At 34.4% G+C, this 27,309-nt stretch overlaps 1 protein-coding gene across 8 annotated transcripts in view; it reads right to left on the minus strand.

Moving 5' to 3' along the window:
• Akap13 (A-kinase anchoring protein 13) overlaps positions 1-27,309 on the minus strand; it is a 346,713-nt gene that overhangs the window by 43,274 nt on the left and 276,130 nt on the right. For all 8 annotated transcript variants that reach the window (XM_071608649.1, XM_071608648.1, XM_071608646.1 and 5 more), the window contains 4 exons: positions 24,748-24,856; positions 15,313-15,355; positions 13,956-14,088; positions 6,286-6,460 (listed from right to left, as the gene is read on the minus strand). In XM_071608649.1, the coding sequence (XP_071464750.1) occupies positions 6,286-6,460; positions 13,956-14,088; positions 15,313-15,355; positions 24,748-24,856 (460 nt within the window). The remainder of the gene's footprint in view (positions 1-6,285; positions 6,461-13,955; positions 14,089-15,312; positions 15,356-24,747; positions 24,857-27,309) is intronic.

The raw sequence follows: 27,309 nt of genomic DNA on the forward strand, positions 1-27,309 counted from the left end.
GTTTTAATTCTGTGAATATTTCAACAAAATTGACACAGGTGTATCAAAACAGGTTAAAAACCATAATCTAGAACCCATGTATATTATTACATGAACATTAGTTTTGTGATTGTTATACTATCATTATATTAAGTGTTTATTATTATATCAATATTAATTTTGTGACTATTGTACTATCATTATTATGTTATATACTATATTTAAGTTTTTATATGTGTTTCAGATCTTGGGACAATGGGACAAAATGGGTTTATCAATGGTAAAAGAATGGTGTCAGAACTGTTTGTTTCAATGATCATTCAAGTTCAACAGCAAAAGACTGGTTAAGGGCTGGGGTTGTGGCTCAGTGGCAGAGTGCTTGCCTAGCATGTGTGAGGCACTGGGTTCGATTTTCAGCACCACATATAAACAAATAAATAAAGGTCCATCAATAACTAATAAGGTTTCAAAATAAGTACTTTTTAATAGAAACAACTTGACCAAAAACCTGTCATAACATCTTGATATCCATTAAAATAAAATTTAATTAGAAAAAATATAATTTTAAATATATATAAATTTAAAAATCTGTGGAACTTCTAAACACCAGATATCTAGAAGACTGCTATCCTATTAACTATTTAATTGCTAGACCTATGTGTGGCTAAAAATTTCAGATCCTAGTACTAAGACATTTTTCATGTATTTTTTTTCCTAACCAATGATTTTCAAATGATTTTCCATGGGCTCCTCTGTGTACTTGGGCAATGGAAGTCTCCAAGAGCTATAACAGAACCATGTGGCAGTGGAGTTCTAGCACATGCCATACCAATAGCATTGGCAGTCCTACAACTCCCTAGCTGGGAGTTAAGGAAAACAGAATTTCTATCATGCTTAATAATTAAGGAAAAGATATCGAAAAACAAAAGATGGACTCAGAGCACCAGGCATGTAACTTGGTAAAGAGATTGCCTAGGATGCATATGGCCTTGGGTTTAATCCCTAGCACCACAAAAAGGGAGGGGCACTCAGGATGTCTGTGATTAAAAGAGGTACATTCTTCTATATTACAATGTTATTTTTGCTATTTGAAAAATTAATAATAGTAGTTGTAGGTTTAATTCTGTGTTGTAAATCTAACATAGACCAAGGCTTACATAACCAAAGAGAGCAAAATTCAACTGCTTTTAACCTAGAAATAATGCCACAAATCAATGGCAATACAAGACTATATTATAAACTGACATATATTAAACAACTTCTTCCAACCTGAACTTAAAATTGGAAAGTTGTTTGAAGCTAACCATGGCAAGATACATTCATTCATTTTAACTATAAACCCATGTTCTCTACAGCACAAGAAAGATTTTTTTTTTTGTCTTCAAATGACTTTCTCTTTTATCCTTATACCTTCTGATAATATTTCACATCACAACTCAGAACAGAGTCAATAGAACTTTCTCAGGCTGGTGCTAGCAGAACTCTCAAGTCTTGTGAAACTAATTTTTTTCCAGTAATAATTTTGCTCTTTATTTATTAAATTCTTGACTCGAACATATATTGCTTTTTAAAATCATAGATCAGCTGTCGAGTAACAAGAACAAACTTTCAAACTATCAATGGTCCAATATATAGTGTTTTAAAGAATACAAATGCATAAGCTTATTCTTAAAAAATTCAAATGACACACGAGTATAAAATAAAAGATCCCTTTGACCTCTTATCTCTTTTTCTCTGGATGGTTAACAGTTTGTTGTATATCCTTTCAGATATTTTTGTGTATTTAAAAACAATTAGTTCATTTATCTGTTTTCCATATATTAGGATCATGCTATACATTTTGTTTTATTTGCCGCCTTTTCAATTCACTGAAATGTCTTGCAGAGCTCTGTCTACTCCTGTGGATCTCTCTCAGACATTAGTAAACTATATTCTGTGGGCTGAATTCAGCCTGTAGCCTGCTTTTGTAATTTATTCATTTTTTAAAATGTATTATTTACGGTTGCTTTCATCCTACAAGGGTAGGGTCATGGCAAAAACCTGATCGGATACAAAATCGAATATCAGTTCCATTGCAGAAAAGTTTAGCAACACCTGATCTATCCTATTCTTTTTAGTATTGACCCAATATTTCATCTAATTCATACACTATATTTTATCTGAGGGTATTTAGGTTAATTTCAACTTTTCTACATTATAACTGATGTTACATTAATCTAAGTACCAAGAATTATACTTTGAGAACAACTTTTATAAACCAATATATAAGCAACTTGAGAAAGATGGTTGGCACATACTAGTACTCAAAGGTATTTGTTGTTTAACTGCTTCTGAATGGATCACGATAACAAAAAAAGAAGCTCACAGAATTTGAGCAAATGATCTTTGCTGAATTATTTTAAAAGTAAAAAATAAACCCAGTCTGAAGTCATCAAGATTTTCCAGGATATTTGGCCAGCTTTTACCTTATTAAAGCAGACAAGAGAGCAGAAGCCATTTTCCTCCTTTACTAATAAATATAAAGGCTGGGGTTGTGGCTAGGGGTATAGCACTCACCTAGCAAGTATGAGGCACTGAGTTTGATCCTCAGCACCACATAAAAATAAAGGTCCACTGACAACTAAAAAAATTTTTTAAAAAATAAACAAATACAAATGTGAACAATATGCTGATGAATCAGAATACTAAAATATTTGAGAAGTCTCCACAGAGAACCTTCAACAATTATTGCTATTCCTGAGGGTTTTTTTGGGGAGATGGGCAGGTTACTAAGGATTGAACCCAGGGGTGCTTAACCTCAGAGCCACATCCCCAGCTTTTTAAAAATATTTTATTAGAGACAGGGTCTTGCTTAGTTGCTTAGGGACTCACCAAGTTGCTGATGCTGGGTTTGAACTGCCAACCCTCCTGCCTCAGCCTCTTAAGTCACTGGGATTATAGGTATGTGCCACCATACCCGGCTTATTCTTGAAGTTTTATTCACTTACTTTTCATATTTACCCAAATGTTATAGCTTGTTTCATTATAGATTTTGTTTTAAATTTTCAATATCTTCTCTTGCCCATGTATCTGTTAAATGTTCCCTAAAGTGGTTTACTTCCTTATATGGCATCTATGTATTTTATTGTGTGCTCAGCTTCTTAGGATTTTTTTTCCCTCCATGGTAGCCTCTTGGTATATTCTTTTGTCAAAGTTATCACACAGAGCAGCTCTGTATTTGTTTCAGTGGTAGATCCTTAAACTAGGATTCAATAAATCTCTTGTGAAATTCCTTAGTTTTGGGTTTGAGCACATATACAATTTGGGCCCCCAATTCATGCATCATTTAGAATTTTCACTGAGCATCCTGGGGAAATGGTAAGGTCCCTTGCTGCTTTTTAAGGCCAGTAGGTGGAATTCTTCTAGGCCCTTCATCATAGATCTTAGTTTTTGAAGCATTTCATTTTATCAAGGCTCTCAATTCTAGCTCCTACTCTATACTCCAAGGCTACATATCCTGTCCCTAATCGAGGGATTTTTATTGTTGTGCTTGGGATTGAACCCATGGCCTTATGCGTGAGAGGCAAGCACTCTACCAACTGAGCTATATCCCCAGCCTGAGGGTTATGTTCTTTACTGCTCTGATTTGAGTTCACTCAGGGGATTTTCCTTTTGGCAGTTTCAGCTGTATATTCATTAACATATGTACATACACACATATGTGTTCACATATATACATACACATACATATGTATACATACATATATATACATTTTACCCAGCATTTTTATGTTGTGAAACAGAGAGTAGGTATCCAATCTGCTTTAGTGATGAAGCTCCTTGAATATAAATGTCATGATGCCAATAAAAAAATATGGCCTTTTCCAAGATCGGTATGATCCTTTGGAATATGGCAAGAAATTTCTACAGCTCTCATTTAATTCTTTCTTTTGGAGAGGCAGGGGCCAGTGCTGGGGAAAGAACTCAGTACCTTTTGCAGGCCAGGCAAGTGCTTTACCACTGTGCTAAACCCCCATTCCCTAGAACTGTCATTTTAATCCACTTCAAAGAAAAATGGAGTTAATATATAGATTGATATACTGGTGCCTCACTCAATCTTTATTAGGCAGCCTCACTTTATATAATGGTACTAGAGGTCTCCTGAGGGAGGAAGGGGTGCTCCTTACTTCAGAGGTGGACTAGGGATGCACAATGCAAATGTGGAACCCACCTTTTGCTCACTCTCACTATATTTGTGATAAATGGAAATACATAGATACCCAATTAAGTGGGCTTACCGTTTGTACTATCTTGTTTAAACAAAAACAAAATGAAAGAGAGAGCTAGCTACATAATTCCTCTAAGAAGTCATGAATCAAAGACAATATTAACTGTACTAATAACTGACAAGTAAATGGCAAATTTGAGGCTTCTTTGATTCTTAGAATAAGCTCTTCATTAAGTATACAAAGACTCCTGTAATTTTTACATTAAATGTATATTCCCTGTGTAAATATCCTAAAAAATATTTTAATGATAAACATGCCTAAAAATCACTCAGTGTCTACTACTCTAAGTAAACAAGTCATTCTAATACTAAGAAGCAGACTGTGTCTAGTGTCTAAAAAACTAAACTGTAGACATTCAACTGGTATTCTAGGAAAGAGTACTACTAGAACATGGGTTCTAAAATAAAAATATTGAAGGGCTACTGGACAAAGAATGGCCTCTTATTTCTTAAAGGTCACAAGATACTCATCACCATATAGTAGAAATTTTTGATTTTGTGGTAAGTCACCAATGAAGGGTAATAGCAATGTGTGTGATCTTTGTCTACAGGGATACATAAAGATTTAGATGAATGCTTCCAAGTGTTTGTTTGTTTTTAAATAAAACAGCAAAATGAATAGGGGTGTAGACAATTTTGGAGGTGTAACATCCACAGAAACAATTTTACAAGAATGTTTGGGATAAAGCCAGTCATTTAAAACTCACAACAGCTATAGCTATATAGATAAAAGAGGCTTTAAGTCCTTTGCTACCTGCAGGTTCTTTGCTGCTCTTATTCAAGAAAGCGAGTAAAAATTATTATAGAATTAACTTCTGTCCAGATAAAGTTTTAAAAATTTACAATTTACAAATTAACATTTTTTTTTTTTTTTTTTAGTAACAGATTACTTAGAATATTTAACACAAATGACTAAAAACAAAATGTTATGACATCATGATCTGGGACTTGATCTTTGGAATTTGAGTTTGTCATTGTTTTGGTTACAGGTATATTATACTAATCACCTTGGCCTTCTAAGTGATTTGGCTGGCCCTGGGATAGCTGGATCTCCAGACAGGTCACCTCTGACCAAAGCAGACTCCTTGATTTACCTCTGTACGCTTAACAAAAATTATTAATTTCTATGTGTGCAATGAAAAACTTTTGAGATATAATGCCTTATAAGCAGATTTGCAGATTACAGTGTGTGAGCCAAATCTGGCCTGTAGCCTATTTTTGTGTAGCCCAGGATCTATGAATATGAATGTCTTTTACATTTTAAATGATTTGAAAAAATAAATTAAAAATATTTCATGACATGTAAAAAATGTATGAAATTTAGATTTTAATGTCCATGTTATATAATATTAAATATCCATAAATGATGTTTAATTTCATCAAAGCCATACCCTTTAATTTATATGTTCATGGATAATTTTGTACTTAAGTGCAGAGTTCAGTAGCTGTGACAAAAACCAGATGGCTCACAAAGCCTAAGATATTTATTATCAAAGTTCTATATAGAGAAAGTTAACTGACTCTGGCCTGAGAGTATCTTATCAAAACCAGGAACCCACTCAGTTAACAGACTTGCCTCTGAGATGGCTGCAGGCAGGCCAGCAGGGGATTGGCACAGAGCACCTGTATACAAAGGTCCTGTCCCCCGTGGCAGTCATTCTGACTTAATGTTGGCAAGTGGCTGAAACATATACTGAAGGACTAGATTTAAAAGTGGGCATATATGGTCTAGACAAGGGTGACTTTAGGGTTCGAGGCTACTGATAACTCTGATGCTGACACAGACTTCTGGAATAGGTGGTGGTTTATGAATAGAAAGACAAGAATATTTGAAAATGGGGCTTTTGAAAAAAAATACAGATTGTGTATTAGATATCTGGAATTAATTTCTTCACTGATGTTTGAAGAAAAATGTAAACAGAGCTACTTCTCCACATAAATGAGGAACAGATAAGGGGTGGGATGGACAGGAAATTAGAAATGAGCTTTCCTGAGCCAAGAGAGGTTCAGCTTATGAAAGGAAGAAGCACATCTCTTACTTGCACAAGTGTAGGCGTCTCTGTTGGTGAAAGGCTTCATACACTGGCTACAGTTGATGGGACCCACAACAGGAATGGAACTGAAAGTGTGTCCATTGAGAGTCTTCTTGTCTTTCTCCTTTTCTTTAGAATCTTTCTCCTTCTCTTTAATTTTATCTTTCTCTTTTTCCTTTTCCTGCCGAAGAAAAGATCAACAATTAATAACAATTTATACAAGTACACTGTAAGGTCATCCCCCATTACCTGAGCACCGAGATGGCCTATGGGTGGTTGGTGAATATTTTGGATAAAACTGGGGAATAATGTTCTGGGCATTTTTTTTTAAAACTGCATTAGAAAAATCATATGAAAACTGGATAGGTTCCACAGTTTGGACAGTGGCTCACTCAGGGTTATTTATACCAATAGATACAATGACTAATGACCAACAATGGGCAATGAGGGGTCTCCTCAGTATGCCATAGCATAGTCCACATAGGAATAAAGTATTGAGTTGAGGGTCAGCTTTAGGCAAGGAACAAAAAGGAATAGTAGCAATTCTGGGTTAGCTTGTAAGGACAGATAATCATAAAGCATGAAAAATTACTGAGACTCCTTTGTTTTTCATACTAGTCACATATCCCTAAGTGAGGAGCGTCTCTGATATTTCCTCCTTATTATAGCCGAAATTACTAAATATCCCCCACATATACAGTTTTCACTAATTAGAATTCCAAGACTAATAGATATTATATTCCTCTCGTAGTCAAATTGGGAAGAAGAGGTTGCTCAGAGAACAAAAAATTGCACAGTTCTTAAGAATGTGGACAATGAAAAAAAGGAAAACCAATCAATCAACTAACCAATCAAGCAAACCAAACAACCAACCAACCAAACAAACAAACAAAAAAACAAAACGACAATGGAGTCAGGCCTGGGTAAAAATCTTAAGTTCTACCGTTACTGCTTATTAATGGTGTGAAGGGGCACAAGTTAATTTGCTGAACCTCAGTTTCCTCATTTGTAAAATGAGGAAGGTACCAATCCCATGTTTTAAAAAAATTAGATAAGACAATATATGGAAAGCGTTTTTCAGTGTCTGGCTCTTAGCAAGCAATTATTAAATTGTTATAATAATTATTCATACCTCACTGAGCTTCATTAGTTTATTACTCTCTTAGTGCAACATAGAAATATTTCCCTGGCAGTGAGAGAAAGAAAATTGTGACATGAGGAAGGAAGACAAAGAAAACTGAAGAATGGCAAAGACACTGCTGCTGAGCCAGGAAGATAGGGGGTATGAAAAAGATGAGAGGAAGAAATCTTGTTGACAACCACTCTAAAAACTACCTCCTTTGTCCCCTCAGCCTAGTTACCCACAGTGGTCACTTCCTTTAAGAAAATGGGTACCCAGAGAAAGGAAGTCCCAAGGCCTAGCTGCTCACTCCTCTGCCCTGAGGCCCTATAAGTAAAGGTGGCAGACTGGCTATGGTTTGAAGAGACAAACCAATATCTGCTCTCTGATCTTCTTTACAATGTGCCCTTCTTTTCACAAGGTCTTCCCTCACCTGTCAGGGGGAACAGGAAACTGACATGTATCTAAGTTTACCGTGTGCATGGCTTTCTGGCGACTGGGCAGACTACCTGGGCCAGGTCCAAGGCTCAGGGGATACTGGAAAACTAGAGACTAGATCCAATGAGAAAAAGGTTGCCTAGATTGGGTGTAAGACTTCTGAGTACCAGAATGCTTGGTGATGTTATCTCAAAACAATATAGAAATGTTAAAAATGACATTTTTGGAGACTGATTGAAAGCAGAGGGCTTTCATGTGATTCAAATCTCAATCTAAGAGGGGTTGTTATCAACACTTATACAGGCACAAAAAGAAATGGAAAAGAATTTAAACCTTGAAAATCTGAAGAAATACTGCAGAATACCAGATACTTAATGAAACACATAAAATAGGGACATTTCAAGCAAACACTATATGGAACTGTGGGGACCTAAAAAGTTTTTCTCCCTAAAAAGTTCTAAAAGAAGCACTGTTTGACAAAGCACTCAGCTGGCTAATCAATAGCAATGGAATAATTTCTTTTCAAATCAACTGAAAGAACTACAATACATACTGGCAGGAGTTTCACTACTGCTGTATACTATTGTTATCATTTAGATAAACACCTGGAAAACGGGTTCCCCAGTTAGTGATCATGACAACTACTAAATGCCTAACATTTTAAATCAATGCCTTCTATATAAATTATTTCATCTGATTCAATAACTCTGAAGTGGGCAGGGTAGGTATTAAGATTTCCATTTTACAACTGAGAAGATAAATAAGTTAAAATTCTGAAAAGTTGCTACGTACCAAACATTGTAATAAGTGACTTACATAAGTTTCTCACAACATCCCAATGAATTAAATACTAGTTATCTTCATTTTACATATGAAGAGACTGAGGCTTAGAGATGTTTAATAATCTATTTGAAGCCACACATCAACAATTGCTCAAACTGGAATTAAGATTCATATTTGGCTGACTCTAAAGCTGCACTCTCATTCATCATACTAACCATCAAGGGCTGGAGAGATCTGTTAAGTTGCAAAAGTTCACAAAGCAAATGGTTAGCAGTCAAAATTAGAAACCAGGTCTTCTGACTTTCTGTTCAGAACCTGTCTACCACACTGAAATGGTGAATATTTGATGCATGTGAAGTCCTTTATTAACAGAACACACAAAAACTGAGCACCAAAATGCTATGTTTTCCAACTATACAAAATAATGAGAGGAAGGGAGAAAAACTACTTCACATTACCAAAAAAAAAAAAAAAAAAGGAAACTGTGCTAAGTGAAAATTGGCAACTGTTAAAGTATACAAAATTCTAGTCAAAATAAAAATCAATAACAAAAATTGAGTTCTTCCAAATAGCTCCTTTTTTTAAACTAAATTTTGTTAAAGGTTTCTCCATGCATAAAACATCAAACTGAAAAGCATCTGATGCTTTGCTGAAGAAAGCCAAAAGCATGCTGTGGTAGTTAAAAGAATCTTCTATTATGACAATTAGTTTATTCTCTAAAACCTTGTAATGCTCTTCAAATCAGAATAAATAATTCCTTCAACCTTTGCAGCAACTCAAACTAGTTCTTTATGGATAAAAACAAAACCAACTACATTGTTTCGTCTGTTTTAGAATTTGACTCTTACCTCCCCATGTTTTGGTCCTGTGAGTCTCACTGTTATGAGGGGCACTTCAGGAAGCCGACCCCATTTTAGCGACATGATTCGACCCCCATGCCAGGAAATGTGCTCTCACGGAAGGAGGGGCTCATGCCTGCAGGGCAGAGCTCAGCAGCTTTGCGCTGCCACTAGCGAAACCGTAAGAGGAAGCCAGAGACTGGTTGAGAAAGGGAAGGAGGGAGGGCTGAGGCTGCTGGTTTCCTTAAGACAATCTTAACTATTTGAATGCTGCCTAGTAAAACTACCCCATTAATAAAAGACACAGGAAATGAAACAAAGCTAATCCCCCCAAATACAGTGTATGTGGATAGTGCTTGCATTGCAATAGGGCAACTCTTGCAAAGGCTGATGGTATTTTTAATGCTAGAAGGAATATATATTTATTTATTTACTATCAAACCCCCAATTTTATAAAAAAGCAGAATTTCATAAATGTTTTTAGTGAAGTTGCCTATGATAAAGTAGTGGTTGACTGTTTTCTCAAGTTTGACTTGTTCACCTTTAATAACTGTCAAAATGTTTTAACTATGTGGTGTGGAAATAGACTCTAACAGTATTTAAAAGGGAAAGGTATCAGTAACAACTATGTTACTATAATAGGATACTATGAAAGAAAATGTATTTTCACTTTTCTAAGTCTTTCTTTTTAGGCAAGTTAACTGTAGTTAAAAAAAAAAAAAAAAAAAAAAAAACAGAATGCGCTGGACAACTGTGAAAACAATGTGATTAAACAACTGTCCAGGTACAAACCTTTAATTAAAGAAGAAAAGAGAGTTAGACTTAACATTGTCTTAAATCTTTATAAACATTAATGTACTCTGCTAAGAGTACATTACCTTTGAAAGTCTGATAAGCTGATGGGAATAGTTCTTTTTTAAACAAACCATAGGAGCTGGAGTTGAATGTTTTGCTGTAAAGGTCATGTAGTATATTAGCTGAGCAGGAATTTTACCCATGTACTCCAAAATGCCTTTATTCAGTCAGACTAAGAATTGGTTTACAACGTTATCTAACCATCTTTTAGCTGTCTCTGCAAAGAGGAAAGCTTAGCAGGAGAGAAAACTAGAGCAATAGGATGGTCAATCCACTCTCTTTATGAAACTGAACATTGTATTTGAGTGTTTAAATATTGCTAACAAGTAAACCTACTTAGCCGGAAACAGAACTACCTCTCTAAGATACTAAGACAAAAGCAGAAACTACCAGTCTTCCTGTTATACTTCCTGTTTAGGCTCCTCCACTCCTTCCTGAAAACATTCAACATATTTATCCAATAGTAAATCAGTTATTGATAACTCTCAAAAGGACATGTGAAAGAATTGATAACTAAATTTCCTTTACAGGCAAAATATACCAGGAAGGTGAATAATTTGCTGTTTAATTAAAGAAGAAAGGAGAGAATTAGACTTAACTTTGTCTTAAATCTTTATAAACATTAATGTACTCTGCTAAGAGTACATTACCTTTGAAAGTCTGATACGCTGATGGGAACAGTTCTTTTTTACACAAATGAGTTTGGGCTTCTTTGAATATTTTTAAAGAAGTGTTTACAGTCAAAATTTAATATATTTTATGTAATAAATCTAGGCTAATAAGCTATTTTATATAAACTATAAGCTATTTTATATAAACACACGTATCATGCAGAAGAAAAGCAGAAATTTCCAAACCACCTGTAGATAAGAATTATAGGTGCCAATTTAATATGATATTCAGTAGCTTAAATTTTTCCTTTAGAAGAAGCAGGCATGGTTACATTGTTCAGGAGATGAATAAGACAAGCTGACTTTGATAGCATATACTTAAAAATAATTAGAAAGAAGTGAAAATTTAACATTTTCATAGAAAAGTCAGTGTTAACATTTATATTAGTTGTTTTTTTGAATTTTTAATATTTATTTATTTTTTAGTTTTAGGCGGACACAACATCTTTGTTTGTATGTGGTGCTGAGGATCGAACCCGAGCCGCACGCATGCCAGGCGAGCGCTCTACTGCTTGAGCCACATCGCCAGCCCTATATTAGTTTTTTTATCATTAAGGAGAAGTAATATTATTTAGTAGTTAAGAAAAGAGAATGAGAATCATCATGCTAAAAAATATATTTATTTATTTTTGTGCTATCAATTAGAAAATAAAATGCTTTTGTATGGCAAAGTTCTTCTGTGGACATGTGGCATCTTGAGACAGGGAAATTAATGTAACTCAACACAGCATGTATAACTTCACTATTTCCCCATTTCTTATTATCTTTGGTGACACTAACAAAATCCAAGCATTTCTACAGGAGGGTTCATAACAATCTTATTTAAAAGTTAATAAAAACTAACTATGAAAGGGGATGTTTTAATATACTTGGCCACTGGGGCACTCTTGATACCTGATAATGGAAAAGAGATTGCAACCCAGGATTATGCATCTGTAATTTTTTGAGTTTCCATTGCTAGAGACAGCACAGCCCCCAAAGATCAAATCTTGAAGTCAAATCCAAAAGAGGAACCAGTCTCAATTACAAAAGAGTATTGTCATTTTGATGAAGGAGATGATCAGAAGCAAGAGGTCAACTGCTTCTGCCAGTGATGACAAATTTCCCTCTAACAAAAATTATCAACTTTTCTTCTATCTTATCTCAACTCCCTAACTCTAATCCTCTGAGATTAGGGGAAAAAATTATAAAGAAGAAAAAGGAAAAATATATACTGCTTAATAACAGATGTTGTATAAAAGTAAGCATGAGGGGCTGGGGAAATGGCTCAAGTGGTAGCCTGCTTGCCTAGCATGCGTGAGGCACTGGGTTCAATTCTCAGCACCACATAAAAACAAAATAAAGATATTATGTCCACTTAAAACTAAAAAATAAATATTAAAAAAAAAAGTAAGCATGAAATGACCAGTGTTGTTTGCTGGTCAAATCACAAGAGGTTTTGCCTTAATACAGTTCTGTGGCTTGAAGCATACTTCTCTGTGCTTCAGTCTGTTAAGTAAGGAGGCTGGGATATGACTTTCTTAAAGGTCAGGTTCCAGTTTCTAAATCCAGTCTTACACCGATTAAAAAAAAAATGTCTTGTTATATCATCAACATCAGTGGTATATTTACTGAACTCTTCTAAAAATCCATGTAATTGGGGACATTGATAGAAACAGGAATCTACTCACTCACTGGTCTTCCAATTAAAAGTTTGTTTGAAAACAAGATTTGTAGTTTAAAAACACTATAAAAAATTCTAAAATCATTCAAATTATATCATAAAAATTTTCAAGGTCAAGGCTGTGAGCTCTAGAAGTTAATATTTAAATATGTGATTAAGCTAGAAATGAATTGCTAAGACTGCATCTTTTCCCAGTTGTTGACTCTCTCTCCTTTTGCAATTGGGCAGGATAAATACAGAGAAGACACAATTCTGATAGCAAATTTTATGGAAAAATTTCTTTGAGTGATGACTTAGTATTTGCTAAAAAAGAGATCTTATTCACAAAAATCTGTAAAATACATTGGCTTTAGTTCTATCAGCCCATTTAATTGAGGGTACAACAGACTTAGTGCTGAGGTAAGGGGGTATATTTTTATAACAATATCCTTGAGTTCTGTGCTTATTCCCTCAACTTCTAAGTGTGTTTATGTATTTATACATATTTGTATATACAACACACAGATGTATACAATGATTCCTTATAAGAGTACTTTGATTTCAAATCTTTGTTTACTTATTCTTAATTGTACGGGAACATATGTAAGTAGGTGAATGGAGTACAGGGGAAATGGAAGGCAGAAAGTTTCTCACCACTGATTTGAAAATGTTAAGAATATTTATTTCTATGTGGGGTTATCACACGATTTTTATTTTCTTGCTTTTATATTTTGAAGATTCCTAAAATAAAAATGTAAGAATAAACTAGATAAATAGTTGAGACTAAATAATTTCTTAAGCACTAAAGAGGATATTAAATTAGTTTTAAAAATTCTTGTAATTTTCTGTGTGAGAATTTTCTTCCCTCTAAACCCAAGCACTATATATATTTTCAGTCCCCTAATCTTGGCATTAAATCCTTCTACTGCATTTTAAACCTAATTTACTAATTTAAGCACTGTGGCTACGAGTGTGGGACCAGAAGTCAAAGAAATCTAGGTTTGAATCTCTATTTCCACATTAGATAAGGTACCACGCTCCGAGAGAAAGGACCTATCTTGCAGAGTCATTGAAAGGATTAAATAAAGCAATATATGAATGGCCCTTAGCATGTAGTAAAACCTCAGTAAGTAGCCTCACCTCTTGCTGCTGTTTTTTATTACTATTACTTTTCTTCATATACTAGGCTGTTTCAGAGATGACCCTGAATTTATTTCTATTTATGATCCCATCATTTAGTTAGCTTTTGGGTGTATGCAGGCTGTGACATGAGCTTACTCATTACCGACTGAGGTAGTCACACAAGGAATGCCCACTGTGATACTTACCTTGCTCTTCTTACTGCTGGACATTTTATTCCTGATGTAGCTGAATGTACGACTGACTTTTGTTCCACTTTTCCCTTCAAAATCTTTCTTGGAGGGGCTTTGTGGCAGGAAGTTATAGTTTTCTTCAGTTATACTAAATAAAAACAAGATTGAGTTTTTTAAAAAATTGTTTTTTTAAAGGACTACAGAAGTTAAATGGAAGAATAAGAGTTGTACAGAGGCTGCTGAACAGTTTTATATAATATCTAAGAACAAGATTATTAATTATTGTATGTCAAACTTCTTAATCTAAAATAGCACTCAATCTCTAAACTACTTTGTAACAAATAGACTCTTGAAAGGAAATTCTGTATATATAATGGAATAAGAGTACTTAATTAATAAGGGCTGTGAACAAACGAATCTTATGACTGACTGCATATCCAAGTTGCTTAGTAGTAGAGTTTTGCACATATTTTCTAGCCTTCTGGCACACTGGAAAAATCAAGACTGGTCCATGAGGCTATGCACAATTTTAGGAGGGAATATACTGAATATCAGGCAGATTCCAAGCAGAACACAGAAAGATAAAATAATTTTTCAAAGATCCAGATTTACTGATCTACTTGTTTAGGAAGCCTATATAAAATCCAAGTCCATCCAAGATAGGCATGTTTTGACCTTAAAAAACTCACAATGGACAATTTTCTTAAAGAATACTTAAATAATACATTAAATGGAGAAATAATCCATTTATACTACCTTGTTTAGGTGTTTGAGAACAGTTATTTTACATCTTTCCTTCAGATCAAGCAGTATTGGCCTCAGTGAGAAGGCAGGCAGAAGTAGGACTATAATGTGTCCCCTTCAAAAGCTAAATTCTATTGATATACACATTGTTTACAAAACAAATTAGTCTGTTTTTAAGATAAAAGACAAATGGCATAAAAACCAATGCTCTTGAAAAGAGAAAGAAAAGTTCCCACAAACAACGTGTGCATAAGGTCATGAAGTCAAATATAAGCATACCTTTAAATGAATAAATGCACATAAGAATCTTTATCACAAGGGCAATATTAAAGAATAAAAGTGGAAAAGTACTGAAGATAATAATTTAAAAAGATATAGCCTTCACCATGTATATACGGTTTAGTCAAAATGAACCCAATTACTATGTGTAACTATAATGTTCTAATTTAGAAAAAAGAGAGATAACCTTCATTATAAATCTACTTCTGATAATTATTCCAAATGTACCATTCAAGGAAGTAAGAACCCAATGAGCTCAAAAAAGTTTTCTTAATTACATGAAATAGAATAGTTTGGATTTTCTTAATTTCATTCTGGGAAAATGAGTGACAAAATAAATGGACAGTACCTCTCAGTCAGATTAGCACTGGTGCTGTGGAAAGGCCGTGAATCTAGGAAACAAAAAAGGGAAAGGGAAAGTTAAAACAAAAGAATTTTACCCTACTGACAGATAAACTATTTCAAGATTTTCCCATAACTAAAGTAACGTAGAGTTTGAAAGTCAGTGTATGGTGCTACCTCCCTTCACAGGTTTTGGAAGAAGAAAAAAATAGAACTTGAAACCTTCAAATTAGAGCTGGAAAAAGATAGCAATGTGGATTTCCCATGAATAAAATAAATTTATTTCAAGATTCAACCACCTGGGGGAAAAAAATCAACATTTTTCTAATGCTTAAACTTATTTATGCTCTTATCAATGTAAAATTTCCACATTTCCACATGCCATTTTCCTAAATGATGTCACAGGGAGAATTTATAAAATAAAAATTAAAATATCATATTTTTCATTGTTAATCCTTCTTTCACATATTTATATATTAAAAATTTAATATTATCTGACATTTTCCTAAGAATTTCTAGAAACAGATTAGTGATCAGGAGGAAGCATCAGAGCTTGCTTTTTGTAAAGTCTTGGCCCTGCCTCTAACTTAGGGCAAGACATTTTGATTTCAGTTCATTCCTCAGTCTGTGAAATACTGGGGATAAAACAGATGATAAAGTCCTTCCAGGTAGAGAGTGATAACATGAACGGGGCAGATGCATTCTTTCTTGTTAATGGAAGTAACCCATTAACAATCCAAGGCTAAATCAGACAGCAGGAAAACAAGGAGAAAAAACCCAGAAGGAACAGCATCATTATTTCCATCTATCATGTTAATGCAGTTTGAGTACTGAGGACTTGAAAGCAAGGCCCCAATCACAAAATGATAAATGGGTTTCAATTTTTAGTGAGACCAGGTATAGAAATACTTTCCATGTATATTCCAGATAGATACAGCTTGCTCAGTAAAAGTACTATTACCACATAGACAACACATACTCTTTCTCTTTGAGGTTAGTTTCAAGCATCTCTGAGATTACTCTGAGTAAAAAAACTTAATCTGATACAGATATGAAGATGTTCCACAACTGGATTCTCAGATTATTTTAAATTCCCCATCTGTTCTAGGATCTGAACAGAAATGCAAAATTCTAGTTAGTTATTACTATAAGAAATTTAAATAGTTAAATTTAAATAGGTGGAAATAATGCATTATAAACTCTAAAAATAATCCTTAATCTTCAAGAGAATGGTTTCTATGCTTTTTCTCTTTTTCTACTTGGGGATCTTCTACTTCACTTACAAGGCCTGGTAACAATAACCAGGTGACAGGAAAAGATCAGTGGGGCAAGAATAAGGATATCTGAGCTCAATACTCCAGGTTCTGCACCATTTAGGTATGAAATTATCAATGTACAATTTCCACATGCCATTTTAACCTCATGATGTCTTAGTTGGCCAAAAAAAAAAAAAAAAAAAAAAAAAAAAATCAAGATGGTGGTTTTAATCAGTGGCTTTAAAATGATTCCCACTTAAGAGGACTTTGATGATAGAAGCAGCATTAAATTACCTCAGGCTGCCAGTATTCTGCTATACTTTTAAGCAAATACCTAGTAAGATGCCACCCTAGTGATAAAAATAAAATAAATAATGCAGAAAAATACTCAACACAAAGCTTGGCAAGGAATAAGCTATTAGTAGATTTCAATGGAATAAATTAAAAACTGAACAAATGTGATTAGGTACTGGGAGAAATCTATGACTCCTGTAAGTATTCCCAACTTATTCACTGCCCAATTTTTTTTTTTTTTTAAGTTCAGTTACTATGACTTCTTAGAGGTATTCTGAATACTGATTATTTCACCAATGCCTGTAAAATTGCTAACTTTTCATTAAGTGTTCACAGTATCTGAGAATACAAAACAACCAAAGTTATATCCATGACAAAATCAGAGATTTTGGTTAAAGTTAGTCCAAAAGATATTATTGCAGGTAAATAACATTTCAACCAGATTATTTTGAAGGTGCAAAATAACGTGCAGACCTATTATAGTATATACATACAGGGACTTTCAGCTGCAACTACTAGCCAGTCAGGACCAATAATTTTCAAAATGTGTTCCATGGAACACTTGTTTAATGAAATGTTATAGATAGCTCTGTACATTTATGATTTCCTAGTTGATAAAAATGGGGAACACAGCATATCAAATACTGCCTTGGAATTTTAGAATGCACACACATTTATCATTTTAAATCTGCTTAACCCAGAGATTTATTACTTTATTCAGGTATGAACCAACTCCTTCTTTTTTCTTCACCCACCTCCTCACCCTGCCATAATTCCCATTGGCATTTTTGAATTGAAAGAACACATTTTGAGAAACACTACACATTTGATTCAAAGGTTTCTTCATCAATTTCTATACTTTAAGGACTCCATCATGTTGGATTACTGAGTGACCAGTGGATTATAATTCTGTTTTGGTGGTAGAAAAAATACTATTGGGACATTGGTTGGTTTGTCATGATGACCTGGAGAATATTATCAATTCACTATGAAGAAACAGCTTTGGAGAATTTCAGAAACTTAAAGATGAACTCATTTCTACTCAAAGTTGAAGTGGATTTTTGCAACTTTCCTCCTATTACAGCTGGTAATGTAATGTAAATATATTTTTGTGTGTTTATTTCTCAAATATCTTTTAACAGTGGAAAATCTACTGAACACTAATATGGCCTCCATTTAAAACTAAACTAACTAAACCAACTAAAGTTTGTTACTGTGCCCAAGACACTTTTATATAAAAATAATGCAAAATGCTAGCCAGAGCAATACTAAAGCATTGCTACAATTATGGATCAGCAAGAGGAAGGGGATTAGGGTTCTCAATTACATGGACTTAAATGTTTTAGAGTCATAACATAAGTTATATAAAATGAAAGAAAACATTATTTAACTTTGTAATAGAAATTTGTTTCTATTAAAAACAGCAATCCTGTAATACTGTATAAATTTTGTACAATAGAAGACAATCATTTTCCTGAAGGGGGATCCATTTCCTTTCCAAGTTTACTAAAACTGATTATCTTATAATGTTTTTAAACTAGGTTTTATTAAGACTATATTCATCTGAAACCTCTAGTTTGCCAAAAGGACAGAAACATAGATAAAATAAAAGTTCAAAAGGAGACCAAAAGGAGACCCATCCCCTAATCTATAGGTGCTAGTCTCAAAGTTAAATTATGTTTTTAAAGAGATGTTCTGAAATGGTGAGAAGAAAAGAAAATATGGTATTAGGAAAGTATAGTGTTCTGGAAAGATGCACTGTGCCTTGAACTCAGGAGGCCACTGGACTGATCAGGGTCAGTAGTGTACAAAAGACAAGAACTATTTTATCCCTATAAAATTTCACGCCTGAAGTCAAATGATTTATAAAAGATGGCATGCAAGGAGTAAAAGTTCTCAAACAACTTTTCAGTACCAAGCCTACAGCATTTTTAGAGCTGGTCAGATGTTGGAGAACAGCCACTTGACACCAAAGTTGCTTACTTACTATGCAACTCCTCCTCCTCATCACTGGAAGAAGAAGAGCCAAGAGAAAAGAGAGTTTTAGATTTAAGGAGGAGTGGAGAGATGCTGATGGAGAAGGAGATCCGCCTTGCTGGCTGCATCTGCTGCTGAGCTGAGAAGTAGGTTAACAGAGAGACATTAGTGCATGCACAGATTATGCTAAGATAAAGTAAAAGGCATCTCTGACCCATGTGGAAACAGAATGTCAATGACTTATGGGGTTCCAAGAAAGGCTATCTAGGTAAACAATGTAATTAATGTACTTTTAAATTTCTATATATACAGAATTCTAATGCAGTTAAAAAAAAAAAACTTGCCCAATAAATATGTACTTGTTAAATTACAGAAACATGAAGTACGCTATTTTTAATGGTCACCATTCATAGCTGGAGTTTTCTTCCTTAAAAGCTGTAGGGAAAATTTCTAGTAGTGCCTAAAAAGTCACTGGGTATATATTTGGGCCAATATTTCACTTTTGACAACATTTGTGCCACAATTCCTCATCTGTGTTTAGCTTTCTTTTCCCCCACCCTAAATTTCATTTATCTCCACATTGTATGACAATGTGCATACAATATTCCGGTGATTAACATCTTTCTAATCTTTAAGACACATCTCTCCTTTCAGGGATAGACTCACTTACCTCATTGCTCTCCTACAGATGAAATACTCCCCAGGTAGCTGAAACTAAACAAGTATATGGAAGAAGTTAACTAATCTTTTCCTGCTCCTGCATTTGTGAGTGGTACCTAACATCTAACAAGTTACTCAAAATAGAAAAGTAGGTACCATCTTTGAATCCTTATAGCACTCTTCCTCAGAATTCTTGACTTTGTCTTCTGGGTCTCTCTGAACCTCAACCTCTCCTCTCCTGTTATTGCTCTAAATCTGGCTCAGATCACCATCCTATTGTCAGGTGAATCCTGAAAAAGCCTTCTACTGATCCACTACCCTCTACTCAGACACTTCCATACATCAAATTCTTTTAGCTGCTCTACTATTTTCTATTAGACTCATTTGTTAACTCTATAGGTTGCAAATGTGGGCAGGAAAGAAACCGTATCTGGTAAGTTCATCCCTCTCCTACCACTACCTAGTTTGGGACACAGCAAAGAGTAGATACTCAAATATGTAGTGATAAATAAATACAACAAAGTAATAAATAAATTTTCCTTATCAGGCTCTAGGAATCTTAAGATTCCAAAAGTAATCACACACACACACACAAAATGCCCTGTACCTACTGGTATGCAAGCCACTCCACACCCCAGATAAATGCTGAATGATGTCAGACTATTTGTTGTCTACAGTCACTGCAGGTAACAGAGACCAAAGAAATGTTGGCACAAATAAATGTAGAGTGGCTTTTTAGGCAGTCATAGCCTTGTGTAAAAACTAAGATTACTGTAATGTGTGTCCTTTTAAAATATTTCAAAATATGAAGCAAATTTTGGAAATGAAAATGAGCTGCCTTATTATCTATAATCAAGGAGTATATTCTCATGTTAAGAAATCATGGATAAGTAAAAACCTTATTGTTATGAATATCTAAAAAATATCCCTAACATATATGAAAATCTTCAACATATATGGAAAGATGTTATGGTAACACAGTGATGAAAGTTTATAATATACTCAAAGCAAACAAAATACACATATCTATGGTATACTATGCACATACATGTATATATCTACACAAACACACAAAGTCTTATAATTTAACCAAAAGATCAATAAAAAGCCAATTTATTGGATGAAATTTATTCTTTCAGACATATTAATCAATGCTGCCTTCTCCAAATAGAACTAAGAAAATATATGTTTTTCAGTAAATTTCCATCCCACATTGCATAGTTAGAAATAGAGAGCCAGTATAGAAAATGGAGATGAAATAATCTCATTAGCACTGATGCCTAACTTTTCAGAGGCTCACTCTTAATCTCTGGTCATATGGGTTATTTATCATTTTAGGCCTAGTAGAAATTATATATTAATGCCAGTGTTCAGTTCTCAAGATGGACTTCGCTTTTACAGTGTACAGCAAGCTATATAATTATAAGCCAGCACTCCCACCAAAACATGCATGAGAAACTGGGCAAACACACACTAAGTAAAGATATAAGAATGATCCCAAGGTTAAGTGTCATCTGTGAATACCCTTCTCGATGATGACAGTCCATGCAAACTGAAGGGGAAAATAAAATCATTAATAAGCACATTAGGTTAACACATCTAGTGGGCATAATCTGCCTTTAACATTATCACTTCTAATGTAATTAAAGAGTTCTGGGATACAATCAAGCAGTTTCTCTATTGTCTACAGCATCTTCTGGGTAGCAGCAATGAAAAGTACTAAAACACAGTCTTGAAATGGAATAATCTATAATAAATGGATTATTCTGCATATGCAAATATGAAGTTTATTCTTAAATTCTATCAAGAAACCATTTAAGTTTGTCTGCTGGGAGACAAAAGCCCCAGGCATTCTCTCTCTGACTCAAGGAGAACAAATGCCATTAACACTTTTGCTGGAGTGGATTCCCTCAGGGCAGTTCTCCTACTAATGCCTCAGGACAGAGCCAGCCCCTCAGCTATTCCCTGAAAAAAACGAGCCAGCAAAACATGTTCATCTTGTTCTTTCAAGAAGGGAGTTTTTGCAGCTTTCCAGCCCTAAATAAGATGTCTACTTTCACCTTGGAAAATGATACAGAAATGTTTTGGTCACCCCCTTTAGTATTTTCTTCCACATCAATGGATTTTGAAACAGTTCCCACCTTAGAAAAAGAAATGCTACAAGTTTATCTGTTTTTTTCTAATCTAGCAAATGACCCAACAAGACACTTTTGACAATAACTCAAAGGATATACATTTTCAAAACTGCTCAAATGTTAACAGCTGTGAAAAAATGTGGTAGAATCAGTTAGTAATTTTTTGAGGAGGAGGAGACAGAGCACAGATAAAAGCTGGGAAGCAGTAAGGTAGGAATGACTTCAAAGCATTCTGTTCCTAAACAAGCATGAATGCTCATAAGACACAGCTACCTATGAGACAATGTTCTTGTCTCTTAACACTGCTTAAATTCTGGTCAGAGAACAATCACTCCTTGACACTGTTGTGATCACTGTGAACCACAATACTCCATAGAGATAACAAAAGCTTATTATATCATAGGAAATATGCTAAGGCTCTAAATAAATTCACATTTAAGTCATATCACATTATTATTCTTATTTAATAGTTGAAATGATTTAGGAAGAGTTTCTGGAATAAGCTCCAAGTCTTGCAGCCATTAAGTGTCAGGATATTTTAAATATCAAACTCTTCAGGCTTTAAAAATCAACTGTAGATTTAATGATGACACTTTCCACTAGGAAAACCATAAACAAAGACGAACCATGCAGAGTCTTCAAGACGTAGAAATGGAGGGAGCTCTGACTCTGCTGCAGATTATGAAATATCCAGTTACCCTGATGCTTAAGGTATATTAACAATATTAATTTTATCTTCAACAGTCAGAATTTTAACATTTCCAAAAAAACTTATGGTCATATTTCTAGAAAAAGATAAGAAATACAATTGGGAATTTTATAAACTGTATATGGGAAAAACTAAAGTGAAGTAGTGATATAAACAGTGATTCATCTTCCAATATAATATATGCCAATTTAGGGAAGTAAGAAATTAGTTATTCAAAACTAAATGAAGTGCATACTATAAATCAAAATGAGGGTACTATGTGCTGATGAAAGGACTAAAATCTTGCTTCAAACTCTTACTCTTGACAATAGTCTACACTGGTTTAGGTAGTCAATAGGCTGGGTAGATGATTTCCCAGCAACGGGGGGAGGGGGGGGGAGGAAGCTATATGTGCCAGAATCTGTAAAACAGTGTTTTCTGGGCATTAGCCACATTATTTATAGTGTTTGAATAGCAACTGAAAACACAGTAAAAAACCATATTGCTTTTGGAGGAAAAACAATAAAATAAAAGTATTTCATCCACAAGGAAACTGTGTGTCAGATATTATAGGAAAAAGATCTCTCTATGGAACACATTCTGTTGGAATTGGTTTTATCTGTCACTCAAGGAATAGGACTTCCATTGTGCCATAACACTTTCTGGTCACAGAAGGAAGGTGTATGGAGCTGAAAGTCTCAGAGTATTTTTCTGCATTTCTTTGGCTGTTGCACTCCAGCACTCTGGCTCATCAAATCCATTGAAACTATAATATCCACTCTCTATCAGCAAAACCTTTAACTCAAAGTCAAGTCAAAGTAGAAAAGGAAAAGCTATTTGTGTCACAGTTTTGTGAAGTTATATCTGTATCTTTGAAAATATATTATCAGGGCTGGGGTTATGTGTGGCTCAGTGGTAGAGTGCTTGCCTAGCACGTGTGAGGTACTGGGTTCGATTCTCAGCACCACGTATAAATAAATGAATAAAATAAAGGTCCATCAACGTCTAAATAGTTAAAAAAAAAAAAAAAAGAAGAAAATACATCATCATTAGGCATAGATTTGTATTTGAAATGCTAATCATGTGAAAATAAGGACAAATTTAACAGAATCATCCATTTTGTCTTAATTCCCCTGTGGAAATTAAAAAGATTAGGCTTGCAGTAAGCCATGAAGTAAGAAAAAACATCCCACTGATACAGGGAAGCTGTTCTGGCTCCATTGTTTCCAACTGAGTTATAAAATCAGGAGACACTAAAAAAACAGCCGAGATACAAATAGCTTGTGTTTGCTCCTTTGCTTCAGCATCCAGAATACTTGGCCTTTCAGCAAAGAATGTTGTACATCACTCCCTCTTTGACTTAACCTTTATATCAAGATCTCATATTGCAATTAATTGTTTAAAAAATATATATTATATCTATCTATCTATCTTTTGGAGGAGGTGTTTTCAAACATGGTGCTTTTCTATGGCATTTATCCAGTTCAAATGTTTCTCAGCATTTTTTATCCACAAAACCCTGTGTTTATGGATACCACGACATCTCTATGTACCAACTCTACACATCAATGGGCATGACTCTGCATACAATTCCACTAGTGTTCCTCCTGGTACTGCTTCACTAAAACTGAATTTCGGTTAGTCTTTGCCCTTCATGAGCTTGACAGTTTTGATGTATTCAAGTCAGTTACTTGTTGAGAGTATCTCTACTGATCTTTATTAACTGAGGAATACTTTCAAATTAAAAGAGACTAAAGAGACATGGCCACTTAAAATTTTGACATATGTTCCTGGATTAGGTCCTAGATGCAAAAACAGGTGAAAAAATTTTAAATACGAATAAGGGATGCATATCAGATAACATAAATTTATCAGCATTACATTTCCTGATTCAGATAACTGTTCCATGGTAACATGAAAGCACATCTTTGTTAGGAAATATACAATAGATTATTTAGAGGTTAAAAGAAAACATTGTGATACATACTCTATCAAGTGTTTCAGGAAAAAAGAAACTTAAAGAGTGATAGAGACTGAAAAAAAATGAGTATTATGGTAACATTTGGGAATTCTGGTGAAGAATTTATGAGGCTTCTTTGTACTGTTTTTGTAATGCTATGTGTGTGTGATGAGGGTCATTTGCATTTATTTTTCAAGTCTGAAATTATATTAAAATAAAAAGTTAAGAAAACTGTCAGATTTACACCCAACAATATAGTAAATTTAATGTATTAAGGAGATTTTTTTAAGTAGCAAAAAAAGGAAGATTCCAAATTCCGTTTCCTTGTCTGTTTAAGTGCTGAACCATTTATTCAGAGGAAGAAGCAGGCAAATTTTGGAAGTTAATGTTATAGGACCTTAAAGTAAAAAAGATGATAAGAAAGTGGATAAGATACAATATATTTCATTTTTCAAACAGTAATAATACTTACTGTCCAATCCAGGATGGCTGATTGTCATTAAGGAGATGGATTTTGTCAATGGAGAAGAAATGGCTGATGTGCAATAATTAAATCCCCGTTGCTTAGGTCTGTGACATGTCTATAAAGTAAAAAAGTAAAGAACAGGTACTAAGTACACCTTCTAATACTTCTTGACAAGCACAGAATTTATGCTCAGACACAACCCTGTGAATTAAGGCAGATTAGAAGGGAGCTAAGAGCATTCTTCCTAGTCAGATAGACTTAGATTCTAGTCTGCCTATGTCACTTAGTAACTGCTTAACTTCTGAGAAGTTACTCAGGTTTTCTGAAGCAGAGATAAAGTAGTCATCCTTTATAGTGGTTTCAGATCTCTCAGAGCCTCAAATAATATCTCAAACTAAGTAAGTCCTTAATGAATATGTGCTAGATTCACAATTTGAAAAAAAAATGATTACTCTGGAAATACCAAACTACATGTGGTACCTGTTCTTTGAAAACTATCTACAGAAATTCAGAGTATTAGTAATATTACTTTGATTTTAAAGAGTTGAAATCTGAGATGGAAGTAAAAGTGTTTAAAGATCATAAGCGAAACAGCAGAGCATCTGGAAAGAACCTCAATCTCTTTCATTTCCTCTTCTAAGATAAGACTGATTCTACATGAACATGGGGGTGGACTGAAATTCAGTAACTTAACTCCCTGAGTAAATTCACAGCAGCTTCAAGGCCATAAAATCCAACCAACCGCAGAAGTTCCTGCTCAACATCCCTGAAAGTTAGACAGTATCACGCTTCTGGTGGTAAAGGGCTTCCTCCCCATTTCTTTTGAGAGAGCTCATTCTGTTAACCAATGTTAATTATCATCAGTCTCTTCATTGTTTAGTAGGATGAAATCTGTCTCCTTATGACTCACACATGTTGAAAGGGAAGCAATGAAAATCCATTACTAGCATGAACCCGACTCAATTGGGCCAGACTTCTGATTATTTAGAGCTTGTTCCCTGTGTAACCATGGAATCCAAGGCAAACAGTTGCTATGTTTCAAATACAACCATGAGGTCTAAAAAATGACCTCAGCAAAAGGCACAGACTTTCAACAGGAAGTTGGCTGCAGCAATTTGTACAGATCAGAGAGAGAGAAGCAGCTCACATACCTGCTCTGAGGTTGCACACAAGATGAAAAATATGGGTAAGCATAGAGTTCCAGGAAGGATATACACAGCAAGGCACTAAAATGCTGACTTTTACTAGCATATTGACTTTATCTGAAGAGTCAATCAGAAGGTCCATTTCAGAAGGACATCAGTGTAATGAACATCACAGATGACTCTGTCTTAAAAGGGTCTGTCAGATTCCTGAAAATATCAGTCTCAGAAAAGGTAGCATATAAAATAATATTAAGCAAACTAAAATAATCTCATTTCCTCATTAAAACCTGTCTAAAGAAATGGAAAGAGGCAGTAAGACCAACAGCTAGGAACTCTCAGTTTAATATACTACTCCACAAATAATTACATGTTATTAGGCAGGTCGCTTAAGTGGGCTCGAAGTTCTCATGTTTATAAGATTTTGAGAGATGAATCTGAAGGGATTCACTGATTCCAAGTACTTGATTCTCTTTGCAAATCTACAATTTGGGCATTTTATCTGGCCTTGTAATTGAATCCCCAAAGATTCCACCCATTTGAAATGCAATGTATTTTTCATGGCTTATTTACCTTCATCAAAGTTATACTTGATAGTCACCAAATAATTTTTACTATTTCCCCTCCTTTCTTTTGTCACCATCAGGCTGGATAAATCTAAACCGCTTGCATCAATAAGCATATTCTCTACAGTCTTTTTTTTTTTTAACTTTTTCTTATGTGGTTGATAAAGGTAGAAACTTTTAAAAACTTTTTAAAAAGTGGAAAAATTCCTTTATATCTTCAATTTGATTTTCCTTAGGCCTAAATTCTCTTATTCATCAGGCCTTAAAAAATCATAAATTCACTACCAAGATAATCTTTCAGTACCAAATTTATATTTAGTCATGTCAATGCTAAATAGGATGAAATAAGGAATTAAATTTCTATACAAAAAGCCCAGTAATCAAGTCAAACAACAGGTTGTTAATATTTATTTAAAAATGTTTCATTAAATTCCTATCTCAAACTATAGTCACCTATTCAAAGACACACACTTTACCTTTTGTGTGTTTTATTATAAATGTTTCATTTGAAAGAATTAAGTGGTATTCCACATTCTTTCAGAAATTAACCCAGAGTCTCCTTGCCCAAGAGAAAGAAGGAGGACTGTGGGTAAGGTAGGATGTTACAAAAGCATATAATTCCAATTCTCAATTCAAAAACTCCTCTGCGGTCTGGAGATATAGGTCAGTTGGTAGAGTGCTTGCCTCATATGCACAAGGCCCTGGGTTCAATCCCCCCACCTCAAAAAAAAAAAAAAAAAAAAAAAACCAAAACAAACAAACAAAAAAAAACCCAAATTACTCTGGGGTGTCAGAGGTGACAATGAGGGGCCTAATGTGACAAAAAATAGGATCAAGTCACTTGATTTGACTGACAAGGC

The sequence above is a fragment of the Marmota flaviventris genome, chromosome 2, assembly GCF_047511675.1.
Source record: "Marmota flaviventris isolate mMarFla1 chromosome 2, mMarFla1.hap1, whole genome shotgun sequence".
In the NCBI taxonomy this organism is placed as follows: Eukaryota; Metazoa; Chordata; class Mammalia; order Rodentia; family Sciuridae; genus Marmota; species Marmota flaviventris.